At 37.6% G+C, this 24,088-nt stretch overlaps 1 protein-coding gene across 2 annotated transcripts in view; it reads right to left on the reverse strand.

Annotated features, from left to right (window-relative positions):
- MYO16 (myosin XVI) overlaps window positions 1-24,088 on the reverse strand; it is a 592,224-nt gene that overhangs the window by 458,337 nt on the left and 109,799 nt on the right. The window contains exon 1 of one of the 2 annotated variants that reach the window (XM_066380568.1): window positions 16,563-16,837. The exons of the other annotated variant lie outside the window; for it this stretch is intronic. Within the exon in view, the coding sequence (XP_066236665.1) occupies window positions 16,563-16,590 (28 nt within the window). The 5' untranslated portion in view covers window positions 16,591-16,837. Of the gene's footprint in view, window positions 1-16,562; window positions 16,838-24,088 lie in introns of those variants that run through there. 2 annotated transcript variants of the gene reach the window in all.

Genomic DNA, 24,088 nt, shown 5'->3' on the forward strand with positions numbered 1-24,088 from the left:
TTAAAACTGCATTTGTCTCAATACTAACTCAGAATAATGGTATAGCAAATAAAACTAGTCATAATCTATGAGCTCATCATCAGTGAGCTCTACCTTGCCCACTGGAGATATGACTAATTAGTGCCCCAAACAAACAAACCAGCCTTTTAAATACCTTCAATTTCCATTCCTGTCTTCCTACTACTCCATTTTATGGAATCTGAAACTATCATTAACTACCCACAGTGGCCCATTATTTCTTCTAAGAGAAACCTCCTTCTAGGAATCACCACTCCTCTCTCACTTCAGGTGGTTCTAGTGGGGTTATTAAATGATTGCCCAACTCAGCTTCCCACAGAATTAGAAATGTGGCTTAGGTTGAGCTCACTATAATGGCCACACTGTGATAGGAAGTGTTGGGTTCTGCTGTCATTACTGGCCCTATCAATTCCATCAGATATTCTGAGCTTCTCAATCTGTCATCAACCTTGAAATTCCATTGTGTTGGCCTGTCTTATCTTTTGTAACTCGGTGTGTTTGCTCTAGAGCAGTGGTAGTCAACCTGGTCCCTACTGCCTACTAGTGGGCGTTCCAGCTTTCATGGTGGGCAGTAGCAGAGCAACCAAAATATAAATAGAAAGATAGATTTGACTATAGTAAGTTGTTTTATAAAGATTTATTCTGGCCTGACCAGGCGGTGGCGCAGTGGATAGAGCAACTGACTGGGATGACGAGGACCCAGGTTCGAGACCCCAAGGTAGCCAGCTTGAGCACGGGCTCATCTGGTTTGAGCAAAGCTCACCAACTTGGATCCAAGGTCGCTGGGTCGAGCAAGGGGTTACTCAGTCTGCTGTAGTCCCACGGTCAAGGCACATATGAGAAAGCACAATGAACAACTAAGGTGCTGCAACAAAAAACTAATGATTGATGCTTCTCATCTCTCTCTGTTCCTGTCTGTCTGTCCCTATCTACTATCCCTCTCTCTATCTATCTCTCTCTCTCTCTCTGTTAAAAAAAAAGAGTAGTAACGGCAGTTATTTATGTGAACTCATTACTATTGATGACTCACTCATTTATTAAATATTATTATAAGTATATGACTGATGTTATTAATGTTACTTTAGTTTTAACACTAAACCATGTTGTTGTATAATCAGCTTTTCTGTCTCTGAAAGTCTAGAGACCCAGCCTAGATCTGGCAAATGTAAGCCAGTAAACAGGAGAGGGATTATAAAGACCCAGGGATGGCCACCACCTCTGTTCATGCCCCCTTTGAGATGTCTCTACCTTTGATGATCTGGGAGAACAAGGATAAGGCACAAAAACATCTGGAACTGTACCCACAACAGTAAGGAAGTTCTACATTTTCAAACTGATAAAAAAAAACACCATTGGTATTACTCTATGTATAGTCTTGAACTAAAATTGCTACTATTAATTCATTAAAAAGTATTAATCAAACATTCTAAAAGTATTTTTACAACACTGGACTTAAGTAGATTTTTAAACTAGACCTGATTTAGCATTTCTAGACTTCTCATGTGTGTGAGTTTCACATGCAGATTTCTCTTTCTGTGACATAATGGACACTTATTATTAAGAATTATTTTAAATTTTTCACTTATGCTTACATCAACTGATGAAGACTGAATTAGAACAAGGTACAAAAAGAAAATAAAGATATTAAAGGTGATATACTTTAAAGACTGTTGTTTATAAATAGAAGCCTGAGTTTCCTTAAGAATTTTTTAAAGCCAATTAAATTGTAAACAGACAATGAGGTTTCCATTAAAAATTATACCACTACTATTTAAAGAGAAAAGCCTTCTCATTGTGTTAATATAATAAAACAAGGATAAATTTTATTTTTTCAGCACATAGCTTAAAATTAGATAGATGATAGATAGATAGATAGATAGATAGATAGATAGATAGATAGATAGATAATAAATAATAGCTGGCTGGCTGGCATGCTGGCTGGCTGGATGGATGGACAGATGGATGAACATAATAAAAGCTCCAATCATTTGAGACCAGGTATCTGAAAAAGAGTGAGTAGAGAAGCTACAAGAACCCTAAAGATGAGAACCAGGAGAAGTAAAACACATGCACTGTGTGGAAGTCTTCCTGAGCTATCACTGCTGAACTATGCAGACATGGAATCCGGAAGCCTATTCTGTTAGCAGACTGAGCTCAGGATCTGCCCTCAAGCTAGACCTGAGGGCACAAAAGTCAAGGCTTGACCCTGATTAAGGGATCTGGGGTCTAGAGGGCTCAGAAAAAATAGAGTTGAGCAATAATCCTCTGACTGACATCGTCTAATTGAGATTTTATACAATAAAACCATCTACTGAATGGCTCAATCCTGTGGCTCAATAACTAAAGCTCAGTGGCTTGGTTACCATATTTCTACGACTTCTGCTTTCCAGTCAGATTCTCCCTGACAGGACAGGAAATTCAATATGTAAAGATGCAAAAAAAAAAAAAAATCTGCCTGTGAATATTTATAGAGGCTTTACTCAGAATAGTCATAGACTAGAAACAACGAAAATAACTACAAAGTAGCAAATGTATAAACAGACTGTCATATGTCCATATAGCAGGATACTACTCAAGCACTAAAGAGAATAAACCTAAAGGTATATGTCAACATGGATAATCTCAGGTGAATTACACTAAAGGACAGAAGCTAGTTTCTTCAAATCACTTAGCACATACTTATTATACACTCAACAATTGCATTCCTGGCATTCATAGCAGTGAAATAAAAAGCTTATTTCCGTACAATAATCAGAGATTTGTTTATGGCAAATTTCTTTCTCTCTCCTTCCTTTCTTTCTTCCTTCCTTCCTTCCTTCCTTCCTTCCTTCCTTCCTTCCTTCCTTCCTTCCTCCCTCCCTCCCTCCCTCCCTCCCTCCCTCCCTCCCTCCCTCCCTCCCTCCCTTCCTTCCTTCCTTCCTTCCTTCCTTCCTTCCTTCCTTCCTTTTATTGGGCCAGGCAGGCACAGACAGGAATGGAGAGAGATGAGAAGCATCAACTCATAGTTGCAGCACCTTAGTTGTTCATTGATTCCTCTCTCATATGTGCCTTGACTGGCTCCAGGCAAGCCAGTGATCTTGGGCTCAAGCCAGTGACCTTGGGCTTCAAGCCAGCAACCTTTGGGCTTAAGACTAAGACCATGGGGTCATGTCTATGATTCCATGCTCAAGCTAGCAACCCTGTGCTCAAGCTGGTAAGCCCATGCTCAAGCTGGCAACCTCGGGTTTTGAACCTGGGTCATCTGTGTCCCAGTTCAACGTTGTATCTACTGTACCACCACCTGGTCAGGTGAAATAAAGAGTCTTACAAATAAATTCCAGCACTTGTCATGTGTTATAAACCAGAGGAGTAAGAGAAAAATAATACCCAATATTACCAGGTGTCTGGTGTAAATGAAAAATAGCACAGTAACTCCATTCTAACCCAACTTCTCAATTTGCAACACACATCACAGATTTTCAAGAGTTTTCACATATTGTCACTGGACTTCAAATGTTAGGATTCCAGCAATAAAGATGCCACTTTCATGGCTATATGCTCAGTACCAAGGACAGCACCTGCACCCATTCTCTATCCAGCTGTGGCTCCGTTAGTTTTGACAACAGATGGATGAACTTGTGATAGATAAAGGGAGGGAAGGTAGGGAGAATTATTAATAGACTGATTGACTGTCACAGGCATCAATGGAGAGATAACATTATCAGCTACCTTTTTAAATGAGGAAACAAGTAGCAAGCCCTAGAGAAGTTAGGTGATACACCAAAGATAAAAAAAAACAAAAAAAAACAAACAAAAAACTAGAAAGTAGCTGAGACACCCTAAGATTAGCCCTAGGGGTCGCATATGTAATAGTTGAGGCTCCCCAAAATGTTGAGGAGAATGTGTGCTGCCTCCATCACCTGCACTGGCTACATTTGTAATCAGAGTCCACACCAGCAGAGAACACCACGCCATACTCAGCTTGGCATATCTTAAACTGATTCTGCTGGTACATCAGAGATGATGTTCTTTCTGGATCGCTGGTGAGATGAAAGAGAAAGATTCTGGTTTGTCTAGGATCTCACGAGAATAGAAAAGATAAAACAACGTGTGGACCTGCACTGATCTAGTCATGGTTAAGTTGTTCAGAGTAAAGAATAATGAACTAGAAATTTAGGAAACAATTCAACCTTTGATGGTTTTCTCCTTTTAATGATACTTCACAGAATTGACTTTTATGTACTTAAATTATGAGGCACCAAGGGGCATATCCTTTATCAATCTCATATTTCTTGTCAGCCCGCTTGGGTGAGTATCTTCTTCCTTTTCTACTAACAGCCAGAATGAAGAAGAACATTCCATTGATTTCCACAAAACCATTTATTAATTTGAATCTGTCTCTCCTGTCACTCCTCATTTTTAGGTAATAAATTATTCAAGCCTCTTTCATCTTTCCATATTCAGAAGACCCTGAAACTCTGCCTTTTAGTTATTCTTTCCTCAACTACTTCTTATGAACCAAAGACTTTTATAAGCTGAACTAACCAAATGGGGGGCAGTACTTAGAATGCACCAATAATTCATGAAATGCCATAATTTTCATTTTCTGTTTTATTATCTGGATTTAAAGTGTAGAGGAACTTCCAATTAGTGTTTTTAACCACAGCTATCTGCAGAAATGACATATTTACTGAAATCCCCACAAAGACCTCTAAATAGTTTTTTGAAGCCATAATTCAATTTAAAACTCAACAGTTTGCGAATCATTGAAATGGACTTAGCAGCTCCTTATAAAGGAAAACTTACTTCAACTGTGGCTTGGAACAGAAGTTTTCAAAGCATGATACAAAAAGGTACTTTTTATATAACAATCATGATTCTTAAAACATTATTTTATAGGTACTATTCTACCATAAATTTATGTATAAAAATTGTTAAATACCAATGTTTCTTTTATATCAAGACTTTCTAAAATTGCATTGTCATCATTAGTATCATTGTTGTCACATTTTAATTTCTCAAAAAAACTGAAAATGTCAAAGATTTTTAAAAAATGTCCCAAAACATAGCCTTTAATAGAGGTGAGTGTGAAGGAATAAATGGAATTGAGTTTTCAAAGAGGAGAAAGTAGATACAGTAATTTAAAAACTATGCAAGTATTTACTATATATCTTAAAGTATTTTTTATAACCATATCTCTGTTCACCCACTGATTTTTATTTCCTTTTCCTTTCAGAAGCCAAAGCTTGTAAGCACTCTGTACTCACAATTCTCCTCCAATGATAAGTTTAAGTCACTTCAGTTTGAATTCCACTTCCAGCTCTTGTTGGCACTGCTTGATGTCCTCCTCAATTAAGAACTTGTTGTCCATTGTCCCAGTGAATCCTCCTCAAACATGTACCTAATCTTATCACATCATGCTAGGCTGTTTAGTAGACCCTGCCTCTTGGCACTGATGCTTCTGTTCTTGACTAAATGCCACTTAATCCCTTTGTAAACTACTCTTTATCTGTTTTTCAGAAGTTTCCGATTTGAGTAATCTAGTTTTTGCTGTCTATTTCATAATACGGCTTAAATAAAACTAATATGCTAGTGACCCCAGATCCATTTTATTTTATTTATTATTATTTTTTTTTTTTTGTAATTTTTCTGAAGTTGGAAACGGGGAGGCAGTCAGACAGACTCCCACATGCGCCTGACCGGGATCCACTCGGCATGCCCACCAGGGGGCAATGCTCTGCCCATCTGGGGCGTTGCTCTGTTGCAACTAGAGCCATTCTAGTGCCTGAGGCAGAGGCCATAGAGCCATCCTCAGTGCCTGGGCAAACTTTGCTCCAATGGAGCCTTAGCTGCGGGAGGGGAAGGGAGAGACAGAGAGGAAGGAGAGGGAGAGGGGTGGAGAAGCAGATCGGTGTTTCTCCTGAGTGCCCTGGCCAGGAATCGAACCTGGGACTCCTGCATGCTAGGCCAATGTTTTACCACTGAACCAATCAGCCAGGGCCAGATCCATTTTAAATAAACTTCTTCCACCTGAGCGTTAGACTTGTAAACACAACTACATACTGGGCAGCTCTCCTTAGATATCATGGAACTCACTAGATCCAAGGCTGCCCATCCTCTTCTGGTTCACATCTGAAGCTTAATGGTAATGCCATAAACACAGCTGCTCAAGAAAAAAAAATCTAAGTGCCAGTCTTTCATCCTACTTAACTCCTAAATTCATCCTAAAGGCTAAGATTCCTGGTATTCAAGTCTCCTTCATATTGACCCACTTTTATGTACTCTCGGGTAACTCACCAGTACCAACTCCCCTCCACCTGGTGTGGACTGTCACACAAGTCACCCAGCTGACCTCCCACACTTCACTGCTGTTCCCCTTCACTTGTTCTCCATAACCGATCTCACAAATGCAAGTCTTTGCTGTCCATTTTTATAGTTAAATGCTTTTAATGGATTTGATTGCTCTGAGGAAATATCTAAACATAGTGACATGACACACAGGCCCTTCACAATCTGACATCCACATTTAGGAAGAAAGAGTGTAGGTTCAGTTTGGACAGTGCACGCTGGAAGTGCTGACAGGATATAGTGGTCTGCTTGGGTTTCACAGTACGTTCCTGGAGGTCGTGACAAAAACACAGCCAGAGACCTTTTCCTGGAATCTATGTGCAATGATGCCAGAGATGAAATAATTAACCTAAATAGGACATGTATAAAGGAAAAGGCAAAGCAAAGCACAACTTTTTCTCTCTAATCAGACAATAACTTCCATTAATTCTTTCTTATAGACGTCTCTCAAGGTAAGCCATGCTTCACGGTTCCTATTGCTGCCATCCTGATTTAAGCTCTCACCTGGCCTATTGCCTGCATTCCTCTTTTTTTAATCTCTCCTATCATCCATCCTCTATATATTGCTACCAGAATTACACTTCTAAAACACAAATCTGATCATTTTCATCACTCTTTAAAACCACATAATTAGCTTCCTCACATGATAAATAACATTAAAAAATAATCATAATTGTCCAATATTGCACATTGTTCTCCTTTCTCCACCACATGAAGATCCTTTTATTTGTTCTTTGCACCACACACTGTATTTTGTGCACATCTTCTCTTCTCCCAGGTTCCCCACCCCTGGTCGTGAGTAAAGGCCTCCTCATCCTGAAATACCTTTCCACCCTGACCCAGCTGGCCCAGCTCCTTGTACATCTTCCCACTGGGTAACCTTCTTCAGCCTTCTCTGATAACTGTGACTTACAGAAATGCATTTTACAGAAATGTTCTTGGCTAAAAATGTCTTAATTCCTTTGTGAACTCCTCTTCCTCTAACCATTTTTCCAAAGTTTCTGATCTGAGTAATCTGGGTTTTCTTTTGCTGGTGAACTCACACCATAGCTTAAATACAACCAATATGCTAGTGACCCCATATCCATTTTTTTTTTATTCAGTGAGAAGAATGGAGACAGAGACAGACACCCTCATGTGCCCCAACTGGGATCCACCCGGTAAACCCACTAGGAGGCCTTGCTCAGCCCATGTGGGGTGTTGCTTCGTTGCTCAGCATCTGAGCTCTTCTTAGTGCCTGAGGTGGAGGCCATGGAGCCATCCTCAGTGCCTGGGGAAAACTAGCTCCAATCGAGCCATGGCTGCAGGAGGGGAAGAGAGAGAGAAAAGTGAGAAAGGTAGGGGTGGAGATGCAGTCGGGCACTTCTCTTGCATGCCCTGACCAGGAATCGAACCTGGGACATCCACATATCTGACTGATGCTCTACCACTGACTCAACCAGCCAAGGCCCCATATCTATTTTAAATAAGCATCTTTTACCTCAGCTTCATACCTGTACACACAACAAAATACTGAATAGCTCTTTCTAACCTCCCTTCTACATTATGAGTTTTTTGCAGAAAAGAAATTTATTTACACATATAAACTGAGAGCACAGTGTACTCTCTGGCATGAGGGAATGATTGAAACATTTAAAAACAATGGATGTAAAAAAGACTAACCTAGGAACCTGGAAGGGCAGAGTAAGTCAGAGAATTACAAAGATATTTTTCAGGAAAGTTAAATGAGGGAGAAGGGTGACTTGATATGTTAGAGAGAGTTGTGTTAAACTGTGCAAATACAGGAGTGGACAAATGTAGATTGACAGCTGTAAATTATTTTCATATGAAAAATAATATAATAATTAATACAAGAATAAACTGTGTTTTGTTTACTCAAAACTGTAAACCTACTTTTGGTAACCCCTACATTTTGAGATAAATGTGGAACAAAAAAGAGAATTTAATATTTTAATATAATAATAGAGTGGGAGCTAAAATGTAGTCATTGGATAGTAATTAGCATTAGAGTGGCATATATAAGTAATTTTGGAAAGAAATATGGAATTAAAGTAAATGGAGCTATTAAATATAAGTCTGAGTAGAAAAGGACATTGAAATCAAAAGTAGTATTTACTGAGTTTGGAAAGTTTTTTTGTTTTTTTTTGGTTTTTCTTTTTGTTTTTTGTTTTGTTTTGTTTTTTTTACAGAGACAGAGAGAGAGGGACAGACAGGGACAGACAGGAACGGGGAGAAATGAAAAGCATTAATCATCAGTTTTTCATTGCAACACCTTAGTTGTTCATTGATTGCTTTCTCATACATGCCTTGACCGTGGGCCTTCAGCAGAACGAGTAACCTCTTGCTCGAGCCAGCGACCTTGGGTCCAAGCTGGTGAGCTTTGCTCAAACCAGATGAGCCCGCGCTCAAGCTGGCGACCTCGGGGTCTTGAACCTGGGTCCTCCGCATCCCAGTCTGATGCTCTATCCACTGCACCACCGCCTGGTCAGGCAGAGTTTGGAAAGTATTAATGAAATGGTTTTTTTTAAACTTTTAACTTTTGAGAGCCTAGATTCTTTAAATTAACAATTTGAAACATGCTCATCCTTGCCTCAGGGCCTTTCCACTTGCTGTTTCCTCTGTTTGGCACACTCTTCCCATAGATCTTCATATCCTATCTCCCTCATTTCATTCACTCAGAAGTCATGTCTCAAAAGAGGTCATCTCTTAACAGCCTATTTAAAATTGCCCCTCACCTCATTTTCTACTCACATTGCTCATTAGATCTTTAAATTCCTTTATTTTGTTCACATAAATTGCTACTATCAAAATGTTTTATCTACATCAGCATGTTGACCTATTTACTCTTTCCCCACTGGCATGAGTGTTTCAGGATGGGAGGGGTGTTAACTTGTTCGATTACCCTTTTACCCTTTGCTCTTGTGCCAGTGCTTAAGAAAGAACAGAAGTTTGATAATATTTCTTGAATTAATCAATAAATATATAAATTAATGAATAAATAAAAGAGAAGGAAAAAGAAATCAACTTAGTCCATCCAGCTCAATTATGTTGCCATGGCATGTTTTTGTCCCTAAAGTGACACTAAGTGTAAGCCAACCACTGAAAGCATAAGGAGCCCCTTTTCGTTTACCAAACAACTGACAGAAAGAGACGGTATCACATTAGAATAACAGATATCAAGTAAGAATGTGGGTATGCAATCCCCCAGATATAATAACAAGCCTTTTATAATGCAATGTGAACACTGTAGCAATACACAAAGATATATCATTGGATGAACCATCAGGAAAAAAGTAGCTATGATATTCCTAGGAGTCTGTATAATAGTGAACTATAAGAACAATGCAGTCAAATGTTGAAAAATAGACATGTATTACAATTACTCTATCATTTTATATATTCTTCAATTCTGTTTCTTCACTTTATTACTGGTAGCACAAGAGGAATATATTATATATAGATATAATAGAAACAGAATGATCTATAACCTTTATTAGCACATTTAATGATTGTTTTTTTTTTCTTAATTGCATTGGTTTTATGAGTCCTAGATTTTTCACTAGTATGTAAGCTTTACTTATTTATTCATTTATTATAATAATATTCCATAAAATAATCTTAATAAAACATTAACATATTCTTACAATTTTGTAAGTAAATAAAATATTCATGTAATTATCAATACTTTTATAAAGATAAGTATCAGCTTGATACAGTTGCACTATGTATTGAAACTAATTTATTTAATAGAATCATAGGTACTATTCATCTATAGATCTTATTTTAACACATTATTAAATTTAAATAGTAGGGTAAAATTTTTAAGACCTGAGTAGAATTTATTTTTTAATTTAAGACTAGTTAATTTTAGTTTTCACTTGAAGGATATTTGAGACTACCTAAGAAAAATAATCAGAAGGGACTTGTCTTATCATATATTAAAGTTACTAGAAAGTCATTGTCACCAAAAAAGTATGGCCATAAATAAGAAAAATAGATCAATGTAACTTAACAGAAATCAGAAATAGACACAAGTACATTTTGGAATTTAAAACTGTGACAAAGGCCCTGGCCGGTTGGCTCAGCGGTAGAGCGTCGGTCTGGCGTGCGGGGGACCCGGGTTCGATTCCCAGCCAGGGCACATAGGAGAAGCGCCCATTTGCTTCTCCACCCCCCCCTCCTTCCTCTCTGTCTCTCTCTTCCCCTCCTGCAGCCAAGGCTCCATTGGAGTGAGGATGGCCCGGGCACTTGGGATGGCTCCTTGGCCTCTGCCCCAGGTGCTAGAGCGGCTCTGGTCACGGCAGGCGCTAGAGCGGCTCTGGTCGCGGCAGAGCGACGCCCTGGAGGGGCAGAGCGTCGCCCCTGGTGGGCGTGCCAAGTGGATCCTGGTCGGGCGCATGCGGGAGTCTGTCTGACTGTCTCTCCCCGTTTCCAGCTTCAGAAAAACACACACACACACAAAAAAAGAATAAAAAAAAAAAAAACTGTAACAAAAATGAGATTTCATTTTGATGGACAGAAGTGATGCACATAGAAATAAAAATGAAAAAAGTACCCTCATCTCTCATTGTACATACATCTTAATTTTTTTAAGGATTAGAATTTAAAATATGAAAGTGAAAGTTTAGAGTAAGATGTTGATGACTACTCATTTAGTTCTCAGAATAATAAACAATACAAAGCAATAACTAAAAACTAAAATCTATTCAGGAAAAAAGAGATATAATTTCTACACAACTATTAGAAAATTAGGTGCCAAATGTACCCAGAACAAAGACAAAAGAAAAAATATGAAAGCTATCTTCAGGACATATCCAGAAAAATATCAATATTTCCTAAAATAAAATAATATATAAAATTGATTTTAAAGGAACAAGCAATTCATTATAAAAATGAGAACAGATATAATCAAATAGGAATAATGAAAATGAGAAAACCCCTCATTAGTAAGATAAAATTAGAGTCTTATGTGGAACTATATTTCTACCATTTGAGGAAGACAGCATCCCGGTTGGCACAGAGGCAGGATGTACGTTCTTCTGATGCTGGTGCCACCCTGAAGTGCTATAGCTGATTGCAAAAAAATCTGGCAGTGGCTACAATACTTCAAACTACACATGCCATTTGATTCAGCAAACTGCTTTTGTGAATCAATACTCAAGTAATACAAGCCAAATATAATATTTTAATGCCTATCAAAAAGGAGAAAAGTTTGTAAGTAAAATGGCCTAATAAAGCTATGGAATAGTACTTAGCTATCATAAGAAGAATAATTTGATATATCCATACTGGACATAAAAGATGCCCAAGTTACAAGAGAGAAGGGGACATCTGAGTTAAAGATATTAAGAGGAAATGTAGATGATATTTAAAGCCACAGGAATGAATGAGGTCCACCAAGAATTCTGCAGTGTGAGGGCCATGCTCTCAGGAGAGAGAGCTGACAATGAGGCATAGGAATGGTTGCCAGCAACATAGAAAAAGAATCTCAAGAATTGTAAAAGAGAAGGTGAGAATTTCAAGTGAAAAATTAACATGAGAAAGGACCTGTGTCCACTGCATTTTGCCACACAAAGGTGGTTTTTATTTAAGTGGATTCAGTGGAATGATGAATGGGCAGCATTTAAAAAAAAAAGATATAAAGGTCGAAGTTCATGTGTACATACAGGCAATTTTTCCAAGGTGAGGTCATGAAAGTAAGGAAATGAGGTGCTGGCCAGAACGAAATATGAGGTCAAAGAAGATTGATTATGTGAAGATGGGCACCAGGCCATTTATTTACGCTGATGGAAATAGTGCAGCAGAGAAGAGACTAGTGGTGCAGGATAAAAGGGAGAACTGAAGGAGTGAGGCAGCAGGGAACAGAGCCCGGACCACACTGGCTTTGGATACAAGGAGGAACAATTCATGATTACAGAACGGAAGTGAGCAGAGCAGTTCATTTGTTGGCAACTTGGTAGATTTAATACTGGGAATATATAAAAGACTTATTATGTGATGATTTCTATTTTCCCAGAGTGAGAGAATTAAGAGGTCTCTAGGCAGGAACAATCATGCCTTCTGGGCAAACATGATAAGAGCAAGGGAGAGTATTGCTTATCTGAAATTAAAGTGAAATTAGTTTGCATTTGCTCTGAAATCCTCCTTCAATCATAGTCTCACTGCTTTGGCGTAAGGACGGAGAAGTTGGAAATTTCAGTTCAACCTGAGTTATTCTTTGGTCCCTTGAGTGCAACGGAGGGACATGAGGACAAGGGAGTAGAATGGTGCAATGATGGACCATGGATCTGGTTTGGGCAAAGAGTGGGCTGAGGGAGAGCGAGGTCATCGTGGGAGCAACATGTCGGTGCTTTGTTGAGCTTGTAGACTTGCTGTAGTGGAGGTTTAGAGAAGGGAGCGCATGTATAGTCTGCGAAAGATCAGTGAGGGCCTTTAGTGGCATTTAGTGATGAGCATGAGTGATAAGGAAAAAGATAAGGTGACTTTGATATTGTAAAATTGGCTTAATATGCAAAACAGCAGCCTTTCTGGTATAATCATCCTTACTTGGCTGTGAATGAATTAGCAGTTCTAGAATATATTCATAAAAAAAAAAAAACTTTAACCTTCTTCCTCCTGTAAACTGTGCTGTCCCAACTCCAAACAATGAGAGAAAAATTATCAACAAGGAGAGATCTGGGCCAGGCATAGTTGTGCCAACACTGATTCCCAACACACAGAGGGAATTTAACAGGGCAGCCCTCAGGCTTCTGCTCCAGCTTGTGTAGAGTAAACCAGAAAATAGTTCCGGGTTTTCACATGATACTAAAACTCTGTGAGCCAGCCACTCCCTCGAGTTTCATTTTTCATTTCTGCTTGCACCTCAGCCAAGGCACCTGGCCAAAGTCACATGTCACTCTCACCAGGCACGGCTCAGAGATAGAATCTCACTACTGATCCATCTGAAGATACTTCTTGGCCACGGAGATACAAGAAACATCAGCACTTTTTGTAGCAGTGTTCTTAAACTTTTCTGCTACATCTTGCCTCCACGACAAATTTTACACTCCAATTTTTAACATGTCTATACAAGATATATGAAATAGGCAGGAACGGGCCACTTTCCAAGGAGTCAGAAAAGAATGTGAGTGGTGCTACAAATCTAAGCCATTGCATTCTCCAAATGTTCTCTTACACTTTCTTAAAGTTTTGTTTTCCTGATTGTAAAAGTAAAACATGTCCATGGTAGACAGTTTTGAAAATAAAGGAGAGTTTATAAAAGTAACTGATAATTTCATGACTACAACTAATCATATAAATATGTCAGATATTTACTCATAATTAATATATGAATACTTATATTTCTTATTTATATATATAATTAATTATGATTAATAAAATTGTATTGTATACAATTATAATAACTAGTATTCCAGAAACCAGAATTAACTAATGTTGGAATTCGAGTTTAAATCTTCCAGTACAGGCCCTGGCCAGTTGGCTCAGTGGTAGAGCGTCGGCCTGGCATGCGGGGGACCCGGGTTCGATTCCCAGCCAGGGCAAATAGGAGAAGTACCCATTTGCTTCTCCACCCCTCCTTCCTTCCTCTCTGTCTCTCTCTTCCCCTCCCGCAGCTGAGGCTCCATTGGAGCAAAGATGGCCAGGGCGCTGGGGATGGCTCCTTGGCCTCTGCCCCAGGTGCTAGAGTGGCTCTGGTCGCTGCAGAGCGACACCCCGGAGGGGCAGAGCATTGCCCCCTGGTGGGCAGAGCTTTGCCCCTGGTAGGCGTGCCAGGTGGATCCCGGTCGGGCGCATGCGGGAGTCTGTCTGACTGTCTCTCCCCGTTTCCAGCTTCAGGAAAAAAAAAAATCTTCCAGTACATGCATACATTAATGATAATGAGTACGTTCCTACAATAGATGACTAAAGTGTCCTGTAAACATTCTTTAGTGGTCCTCCACCATCCTGCCATGAGGCTACCTTGCTAGGACACTGTTGTGCACATCCATAGCTTTTGCTCCTACTCTAAAATCTGACTACTTTCTGCCTTGCTGCCCAGCTTGGAAGTGGAAGAGGTGCAGTGGTAAGCCAGGGTCATAATGAAAAGACAGGCATGTGGAAGAAAGAAAGCACACATGAGTAAGGAATGGATGTGAAAAACGTGGGCCATCAATCTTGCCAACTGAACAACGCAATATAAGGGGCAAGGGAACACAATATGGGAACATTTTATGCATCAAGAATAATGAGTAAATGGTGGAGTAGGATCCTTATCAATAAATCCTTCTGGTTCTGTAAGCACCCTCACTTTTGCTTCTATATTCTATTCATCCTTCAGTATCTAGCTCAAGACTATAAAATGTCCCTTGACTAGTAGCACGCAATGAAATATAATTTCTGAACTCCTTTAGCACACTGTACTGTTCTGCCAGAGAAGTTACCATTCAACAATAGTCATGCTTCTTTTCCACTTTATACATATTGCCAAATGCAGAGCTTAGAACATAGTCAGATCTTGAGCAAGTAGTTGATAATTACTTTGATAAATTCATGAGGAACATTTTTTTCTAGGTACTTGGAACATTTCACTATTCATTAATTTCAGATTTCATCTGGATTGCAAGAATTATCCCAAATGCTTCCACAGACCAGGCATCATCATTTCCTCTATTTTTCTGGAAATCTGAACTCGAATAATTTAGCTGAAACAAAAATAATATAAGGCAAAAAAGGACAACCTCCTGTTATATTTGAGGAGCAAATGAGCCCTGACTTTCCCAAGTCCATGTCATCCCTTGCGCTTCTGCCCACGTTCCATGGCTGACTTCTACCACATGTGTTCACTCTGCCTGAGGAGTGCCCAAGTTCCTTGTAGAAATGGTGCAGAGGGTTTCAGGAATTTCCTCTGCAGAGGCACAGAAAGGGGAAATAATGACATTTTGCCAGTGCAGTGAACATGAGGGGCAATGCAAAAGCCAGCAAGAGTGCTATTTTCTCTATTTCACCAAGGTAATAACCCCAGGATTTCAGGGGTTAAAACAAAAGACTAGTCTCATAATTGCTAAATATACTGCATGCAAACATTTGTATTCATTAAAAACCTAATTTTGGAACTTACCAGCTGATCAAGGATTCTTTTTTGAGTTAAAATTGTTCTGCCAGCCCAAACATACCTCTTGGGGGGTGTGCTGAAGATTAAGGAATTTTTATTTTCATTAATCAGAGTTTTAATTCCTATATATCTCCTCCACAGAAGACAAGAGGAAGGTATTTCAGCCTTCTCCATTATTATCATTTTTTTTTGTCTCCCTTAGTGTAAAACTCAAGATCCTTTCAAAACATGTGTTCCCTTAACAATGTTACTTAAATGTGAAATTGTCATGTCCTTTGCCAACAGAACCCTCACCCTAGGGGGAAACCATTTTCTACAAATGTCATGTGTAACTTTAAGGAGATGACATAAATGTATAGAAGTTTTCAGTAGCATTACTGGGGAAAAAATGTCTATCTAGCACACTATTTTTGCTATAAATATGTCTCCCTCTTCATTATCACCATTCAGAGAAGGTTTAGATGCTGCTTTTATCTAGCTCGGAAAATCCTGTTAAAATTCAGGCACTGAAGAAGCCTTGATGGACCCATCAGAAAAGCCAGTAACAAACTATTTTTCACCATACTACCATCAGTGTAGAACATTTGGCACAGTACAGATGTCATTTGAGTCCCTGAGCACTGCAAGGTGAGTGATTCAAGGACAGAAGTTTGCAGTCAAGGATAATCCTAAAGATCAAGTTTACAAGTTGAGCACTGAATATCATCATAAGCAGTAAAACTTAAGAGTAAAATAATAACAGAATGGTTTCAGCCACACAAGAATAAACCAATTTTTATTATGCAAGCATTTTATTGATATATGCTAATATCCAAAAATATCCTTATAAAATTCCTTTTTATGAATTGTGGTGTTTTTTTTTAAAAAAAACAATGCCTATATCATTTTCTTAAAAAGCTAAAGTTTTAAAGAATTTTATACTATCAACATTTGGCTCAAATTGGAATTATTTCAGAACCTGAAATTAAAAGAAAACACATTTAGCATATAAAACACCTTTCAAAGTCACTGTTCTATGTCATTCACCCGGATGTGGCATACTAGAAGACCTGCCTTAATTTTGCCATCTGTATAAAATAATATGTTAAGAAAACAACCACATGAGCAAAATATCAAGCTTACTTACAGCACTTGATAAAATGATAGTGAGACATCTTTCCAGCTCAGAGAGAAATCTTGCAACGGGTTCCAGCATTCTCTTTTACTACAACTGTCGATCTCAGGAAATGCATTATTTAGAGCCCTTACTCAGGTAACAGTTTACCTCAGGATGCATTATTGAACTGAGGCTCTGTTCCATGACCATGCAAAAAGCTTCTAACTCATTCTCATTCAGCAGCTGGAGTTCAGATAAAGCCTCTCCGTGGATCTGGAGCCACTACCGCTGCACGTGCTATTGTAGTGCCCTTGACTGACAGGGCTCCTAGTGTCACAATCCCGGGAATAGTCAGTTCTAATTGGTGCTCACATGCAGCCACATTCTGCCGGCACGGAGGTGTGCTGCAGTGCGGCTCTCCCAGTCCTGCTTGTTAATGGCTTTTCAATAGCTTTCAAATGGCAGCAAACTAGATGATGAGTGGGCTAGAGGGATGCAACTAACGAAGGATCCTAAATCTTATTTGTGCACTTTGTCCGCAAGCCAAATATGACCAGATTCCTAGCTGGTGGCAGAGCTGATTATTTTTAGTTACCACCAGTTGCTGTGTGTGAATAGGAAATTGATAGTAGGATCTTAGAATAACCAGCTCTTAGAATCAGGGGTCTTTTTTATCTGTCACCAGTAATGAAATTATATTATATTTCACAACACATCTTTTGGGTTTTCTATGCAGAATGTAAAACTTAAATTATCCACAAAAAGCTTTTGGTTTGCATAGCTTTACAAATTTAGGATTCTGCTACCTCTGCAGACTGCAATGAATTTTACTGTGAAACCATGTGAATTAAGTCTGACTGAACTGCAATCAGAAAGAAATATATGGTCTTGAGAGGTTATTGCAATAAAAATAAATATCATACTCATAATGCAATAACCATATTAGCCAAAGAAAAGGTCACATTTAAGTCACTTACAAATGTAAATTTGTGTTTTTTTCCATAAATTGATACATTCTGGTGATCTCTGGAAATGAGTTAGCATAGTCTAAAATTTGCGTTTAGGATTTTGAGGACATTGCAAAGGCAGATATGGACTGCATGTTAAACTTGCACATATTTCTATGGTAGAAGCCTAGGTCTTGGATTACCTAGGCAAAACTCAAAGAGAAGTGCCCTTATTAAATGTAAACATTATAAATTTCAAATCTATGACTTAAATTCTTACTAAGGAATCATTTTAACTGTGTTAGTAGTATGATGTACACAAGTTCAAGATTTGGCTCAGAATGGCTTGAGTTTAAATCCAAATTCTACCACTTAACTGAGTACCAATTTGAACAAGTTATTTAACCTCTTAGAGCCTCAGTTTCCTCATCTGCACATGGGAAGTACAACTCCTAATCTTTATTTTGAACATCACAAAGATGAATATAAAAATTCTAGCTTATATTATTGTGCTCAATAAAAAGTTGCTATTAACATTAACAAAGAAAATATATTTAGCTATATACATCAGATTACTGAAATAGACACTTAAACTATATAGAAGGAGAATTTTCAGCCTACATCGGTGATATATATTCTCATTTATTCATTCATTTCACAGTTAATTATAAAGAGTTGTTATGCAAGTCACCGTTTAAGTGCTTTTCAGAAATAAAATTATGTCAAAAACATAGCCCTTGTATACTGGAATATACTGTCTATTTAAGTTTTCTTGTGTGTGTTCTGAAATGTTCCTTAATAAACTATAATACACTACTTTTATGTCTCTCACATAGAAAGAAATTTCTCTCCTTTTATTTCAATACAAGTTATTCATATATGCATACAGTAATTATAGTTTATGTAAATGTTGTCCATTGTCTCTTTGAGGAAGGGGCTATCCATTTAGATATCCCTTCTCTTAACACACAAGTATGTTTTCTACATACCTTTCTTACATACACAAATTTCTTAATTTTCTCCAAATTACATGCCATCATATAACTATCTCAATAAGCATCTTAAGACAACTGAGTTCTGTGACATCATTTACTTTTGAACCAAATATATATATGTATGACACAGAGAACTATGGTGTGTGCTTGGTAACATAAGAAAATGTTACTGAAAATATGATTCATTTGCACCCCCCAAAATGTTATTTAATAGTTAAACCTTGTTCTTGGAAGAACTCTGACCAAAGTCCCCTGTGCTCAGTAATATCTTTCCCCATGCTCCAGGGAATCATTACCAAATGTCTTTTTTTTTCTTCTTTTATTTATTTATTTTTCTTTTTTTTTTTAATAATTTTATTTTTAATGGGTGACATCAATAAATCAGGATACATATATTCAAAGATAACAACTCCAGGTTATCTTGTCGTTCACTTATGTTGCATACCCATCACCCAAAGTCAGATTTTCCTCTGTCGCCTTATTATTCATTTACTCATGTATTTCATAAAGAGTTGACAAGTCGTTGTGTTTGCTATTTGACACATTGAGAAGGATGACTTCATTCCTGCCCTCAAACAGCTTACAGTCTGGTGAAAATATATATAATTAATCAAGCCAGCACAGTGAAAAGTGATAGGAATTATAAGATGAAAAACACAGACCTCTAAAACAACTGATAGGAGCTAAAGGAAGCTATCCAATAAAATTTATTCCTAGCTTTATGAAAGTATTTAGAATATGCTTCCTATGTATGAACTGTATATACATATAATTCCCTAAATTAAGAAGTTCTCTTAATTTTTGTCTCTGGAAGCCACACATTTGTGCTCAAAACATTTTCAAAACTATGTTTAATCACACAAAAACACATCTTTATATTTTTCAAAACTTTTAAACAAATATTAGCTTAACATGCAGGCATTAATAACAAGTGGAAAATATTTATAATTTTGGCTCTATTAAGTCCACTTCCTCTATAAAGTATAAAAATGGTAACTTAAAATTGATTAAAATTTCTTGATCTCTGCCCATCCAAACAAAACTCAACTCAGTGTTAGGACATAACATTGATCATTCCAAGATTCTTTGAATCTGCAATGTTAAATATAATATCAAAGGCGGTAATGATGGTAGCAATAAAAAACCTAGATTGCATTATGTATTGTCTGTAATTTATGTATTTTGCAAAACATGATCAAGTACAAAATTAAATCATGCATTTGAAAGGGGTTGTTTTTAATTGCTACAAAAGTTACACACTCATAAAACAAATATTTTATTTCAAAATTATTATAATGAAAAATTTTTCACACTGAATATAAATCAATATTTCAAATACAATTTGAATAATAAAGAAATTCCTTTTTCTCTTTTATGCCTTAAAGACCTGCTCACTATTTACAGTATTTCTGATTTAAAACATGTGAATTTTTTCTTTTAAATGTTAGCATCATGATGAAATACCAGAATTCTTCAAATAAGTCTAAATTATTTCCCAGCTACCACCAAAATAATAAAACTAAAATAAATCTAGTGACAGACAAGCATTTAAGAATCACACACTTGCTTATTATTAAATATCTTTTAAAATAGGATATGTGTGATACATAGTTTCAAAATAATTGTTCTAGTAAAAGCTCATAAGTGAGATACTATTTTATTTAGACCCCTATTTGGAAGAATCTATTACTTATGCCAACTTCTTCATAAATAATTAGTAAATCTAATAGTTCTGCCAACACCACTAGTTTAAGTAGAGTGTATACATATGTGACATATAAAAATTTCAAAGAAGACTATAAATCACATGCTCTAATTGTTTATAATGCAAAGTCAAGCTCTGTGACACAAGGATCTTTGCCTCTGCTCAGGGAATAGGTTGGAGCTTATAAATATTAGGCTTTGATAAAGCAAATCACACTCAGTTTTATGAACTTTGGCCTGTAGGTGACCCACATAAAATGGCTGGGAATTAAATCCATAGTATAACACCTGTCACAAATATTGGCTTCTTCTGGATGAATGGAGTCAAGACCTTTTCTCCTGGGAATAATACTCTGGTTTAAACATTTAAAGCCCTAGAAGGCTTAAGGGGTCTTTTTCTGTCGCCGAAAAGGAAAAATCTGAGCTGTCAAGACAAAAAAGGTATAAATTACTCAGTTCTTGCTAGATAATCATTCTCACTGGTCAACCCCCAGGTGCCTCAGTGAGTGATTGGGATCAAGCCTGCCTTGCCGGATTGACCAGATCCCTGCCTTTCTGCTCATGCCTCCTTCCACTGTCTGCCCACTGTTGGGGCTGATCTTGAGTTCAGCCAGTCTACTGAATAACTGACCAGCAGGTTCAAGACTCCTCACCTTCAAACAGCCTCACAAGTCTATTTGGGAGAACTTGTGGACATTTAACTTAGTAGTAAGTAACTGTAAGTTGAAGAGAGAAGAAAAGTATGATAGAGACTGGTGTTACTGAAAAATAAAAAGGTAGACTGATCTCTCTGCATCTGCAAAGCAGTGAACTGGGCTGAGCATCGTTTTAGTGCCTAAATGTAAATATATACAATAAGGGTTAGCAATTACTCATAAACATTTATACTAATATTCTCATAAACAAAAATGTAAAGTAAAAATACAATTTTAAAATTGCTCCAAAATTATTGAAATTTGCTCTTTATATAATATAGTACAGCTTAATAAAATAAAATAACATATAAATGTGCATTAATATGGATATATAGCTAAACACACACAAAATGTGGAATGCTCTAATTGTTATCTGGTTACCCACATTCCTATGTGATAGTTTTTGCCCTAATCAAAATGAAAAGCTTTGAATTCTAATGAGCATCAGTTAAATTAACTATCTTAGAATGAAAATTTGTAAAACATTTGAAAATTTATTCACTTGAATATTACTACCACTTTGAAATATCTGATATGTGTTAAAACTCTCTAGAATGATTTGCCCATTTGCAGATATTGTTTTACCTCACAAGATAAAGTTTGACCTTGAACAAGAGTTTTGCATGTCTTTAATATAAATTTTTTAAAAAAGGATAGTATTAGTTTATGTTTGTATGACTGTACCTAAATTTGTGTGCATGTGTATAAAATGATGTATCTATGCAAACCATAAATTAAGTATGGTCTGCCTTGTTCTTCAATACACTTGAGGGAGATAACAGCTTTATGTAACTAGTGGGATCATCAAATGAATAAACTTTTATTGATCCTGAATCATATAGACATCAGCAATGACCTAAAAATATCTGAGAAATAAGACTCAAATTTTTGGGCAGATTTATAGACAACTTTCACCTAAAAGACAATATTTGAAGTAGTCTGACAACATAAAGAGTAATCTCAACTTTCCTAAAAAGGATGAAAGGTATATTGAGACAGTTAAATTTGGAGCCTCTCCTTCATACTTTCCCAACTGATATGGTCCTTTAAAACAGTGGTCCCCAACCTTTTTTGGGCCATGGACCCGTTTAATGTCAGAAAATATTTTCACAGACCGGCCTTTAGGGTGGGATGGATAAAGGTATCACGTGACCGAGACAAGCGTCAAGAGTGAGTCTTAGATGGATGTAACAGAGGAAATCTGGTCATTTAAAAAAAAATAAAACATCGTTCAGATTTAAATATAAATAAAACAGAAATAATGTAAGTTATTTACTCTTTCTCTGCATACCAGTACCAAATGGCCCACGGACTGGTACCAGTCCGTGGCTCGAGGGTTGGGGACCACTGCTTTAAAATATGTCTTTTAGTTGAATTATGTTCTTATCTATAATTTAACCATCTATGTACTTATCTACATATATATTAGTTATTTATTCAATTTCTATGCATTCTTTTAAATTCATTTGAAGGACATTTTACTTACAGACTCTTCTCAACTTACAGATAATGATATAGTTTAAAGGAAATTTGGAGAATTTCCTGCCCATACTCAATTGTTTATATTTCAGAGTGATGAAGCCAGCAACTCTTTCCTCTCCTCTATGAAGATGATTGGTTTCACTCATATTTTCTGTCTCCCTCCCTCCCTCTTTCTTTCAAAAAATGGAAATATGTGCCAAAAGTATATAAGGGCCTAGTTTTCTTTTTATTTCTTTTTTTTTTTCTGAAGTTGGAAACGGGGAGGCAGTCAGACAGACTCCCACATGCGCCTGACAGGGATCCACCCGTCATGCCCACCAAGGGGCAATGCTCTGCCCATCTGGGGTGTCGCTCTGTTGCAACCAGAGCCATTCTAGCACCTGAGGCAGAGGCCATAGAGCCATCTTTGCTCCAATGGAGCCTTGGCTGTCGGAGGGGAAGAGAGAGACAGAGAGGAAGAAGAGGGGGAGGGGTGGAGAAGCAGATGGGAGCTTCTCTTCCAGGACTCCTGTATGCCAGGCCAATGCTCTACCACTGAGCCATCCGGCCAGGGCTAGGGCCTAGTTTTCTAATTCTGTGTTTCCTCTGATGTGCTATAACCCACTGCACATATAGGGTTGTCACTACATCATCCTGTGGGGACTGGGGCTCAGCAAACCAATGCTAGGGTGCTCTGTGAATAGAAAAGTCAGTTTTCTGATCCATCATCCATGGCTTCATGTTTCCTACCAGAAGCTTCCTCTCCTCTCCCCTTAATGCCCTTACTCCCTTCTTTTCTTCTTACCTATATTTCTAGCTTCTTTTCTCCTTAAGACACATATGCGCAATTGAAGAAAATTCTCAGAATGAAGCAATACCACACATAAATTCTGCCTATACTGGGGAAGGCTAATGAAACCCTAGAAGGATGGCACAGCCTTTCCATCACCAAGGCTCCTCCAGTGGGTCACCATTTTTTATCTTCACATCAGTGTACAAGCTTGTAGTGTTTCTATCACTCCCGAAAGGTCAGGCTACCTGTCTGAAGTTGAAATAACCTATAAAAATGGAGACAATAATACCTACTGCACAGGATTCTTAGTCACAGCCTAGATAGTCAACAAGTGTATTTCCAACCATTATTTTTAAAGCATTTTATGCATTCCTGATGTTTTACTGACCTATTGCTATCTTTGTATTAATGAAAATGGTTATTATGTGATTTTCCCTGAATACACCACCAATCTTTGGTATAGCTTTCCACGTATCAATGACTTATAAAACCCATTCACAGTAAATATTTAACCATGTCTATTATGGACCAAGCATTAAAAATATAAAAACTCCATAGAATTCTATCAACCCTGCAAGTAGTTGTGCATTATGTATATGATAGTTAAGAATAAGGCAGACACTTCCTTGTAGAGCTGACACAGATTATAGACCAGGAAACAGAAATTACGGAAAAAATTATGTATGATATTATAAATACATGGTTATAGGACAGACAACCAAAGCTTGACAATTGGAGCATGTTTCTGAAGAACTGGAACCCCTAAGCAGACACCTGTATATGAATAGAAAGATTCAGGTGAAGGAAGCAGACAGAGGGGGTGTGGGGATGTTCATATTGTGCTCAGATTAAAAATAAAGTTTTTTTTTTTTTTGTATTTTTCTGAAGCTGGAAACGGAGAGAGACAGTCAGACAGACTCCCGCATGAGCCCGACCGGGATCCACCCGGCACGCCCACCAG

Source organism: Saccopteryx leptura, chromosome 4 (genome assembly GCF_036850995.1).
Source record: "Saccopteryx leptura isolate mSacLep1 chromosome 4, mSacLep1_pri_phased_curated, whole genome shotgun sequence".
Taxonomy (NCBI): Eukaryota; Metazoa; Chordata; class Mammalia; order Chiroptera; family Emballonuridae; genus Saccopteryx; species Saccopteryx leptura.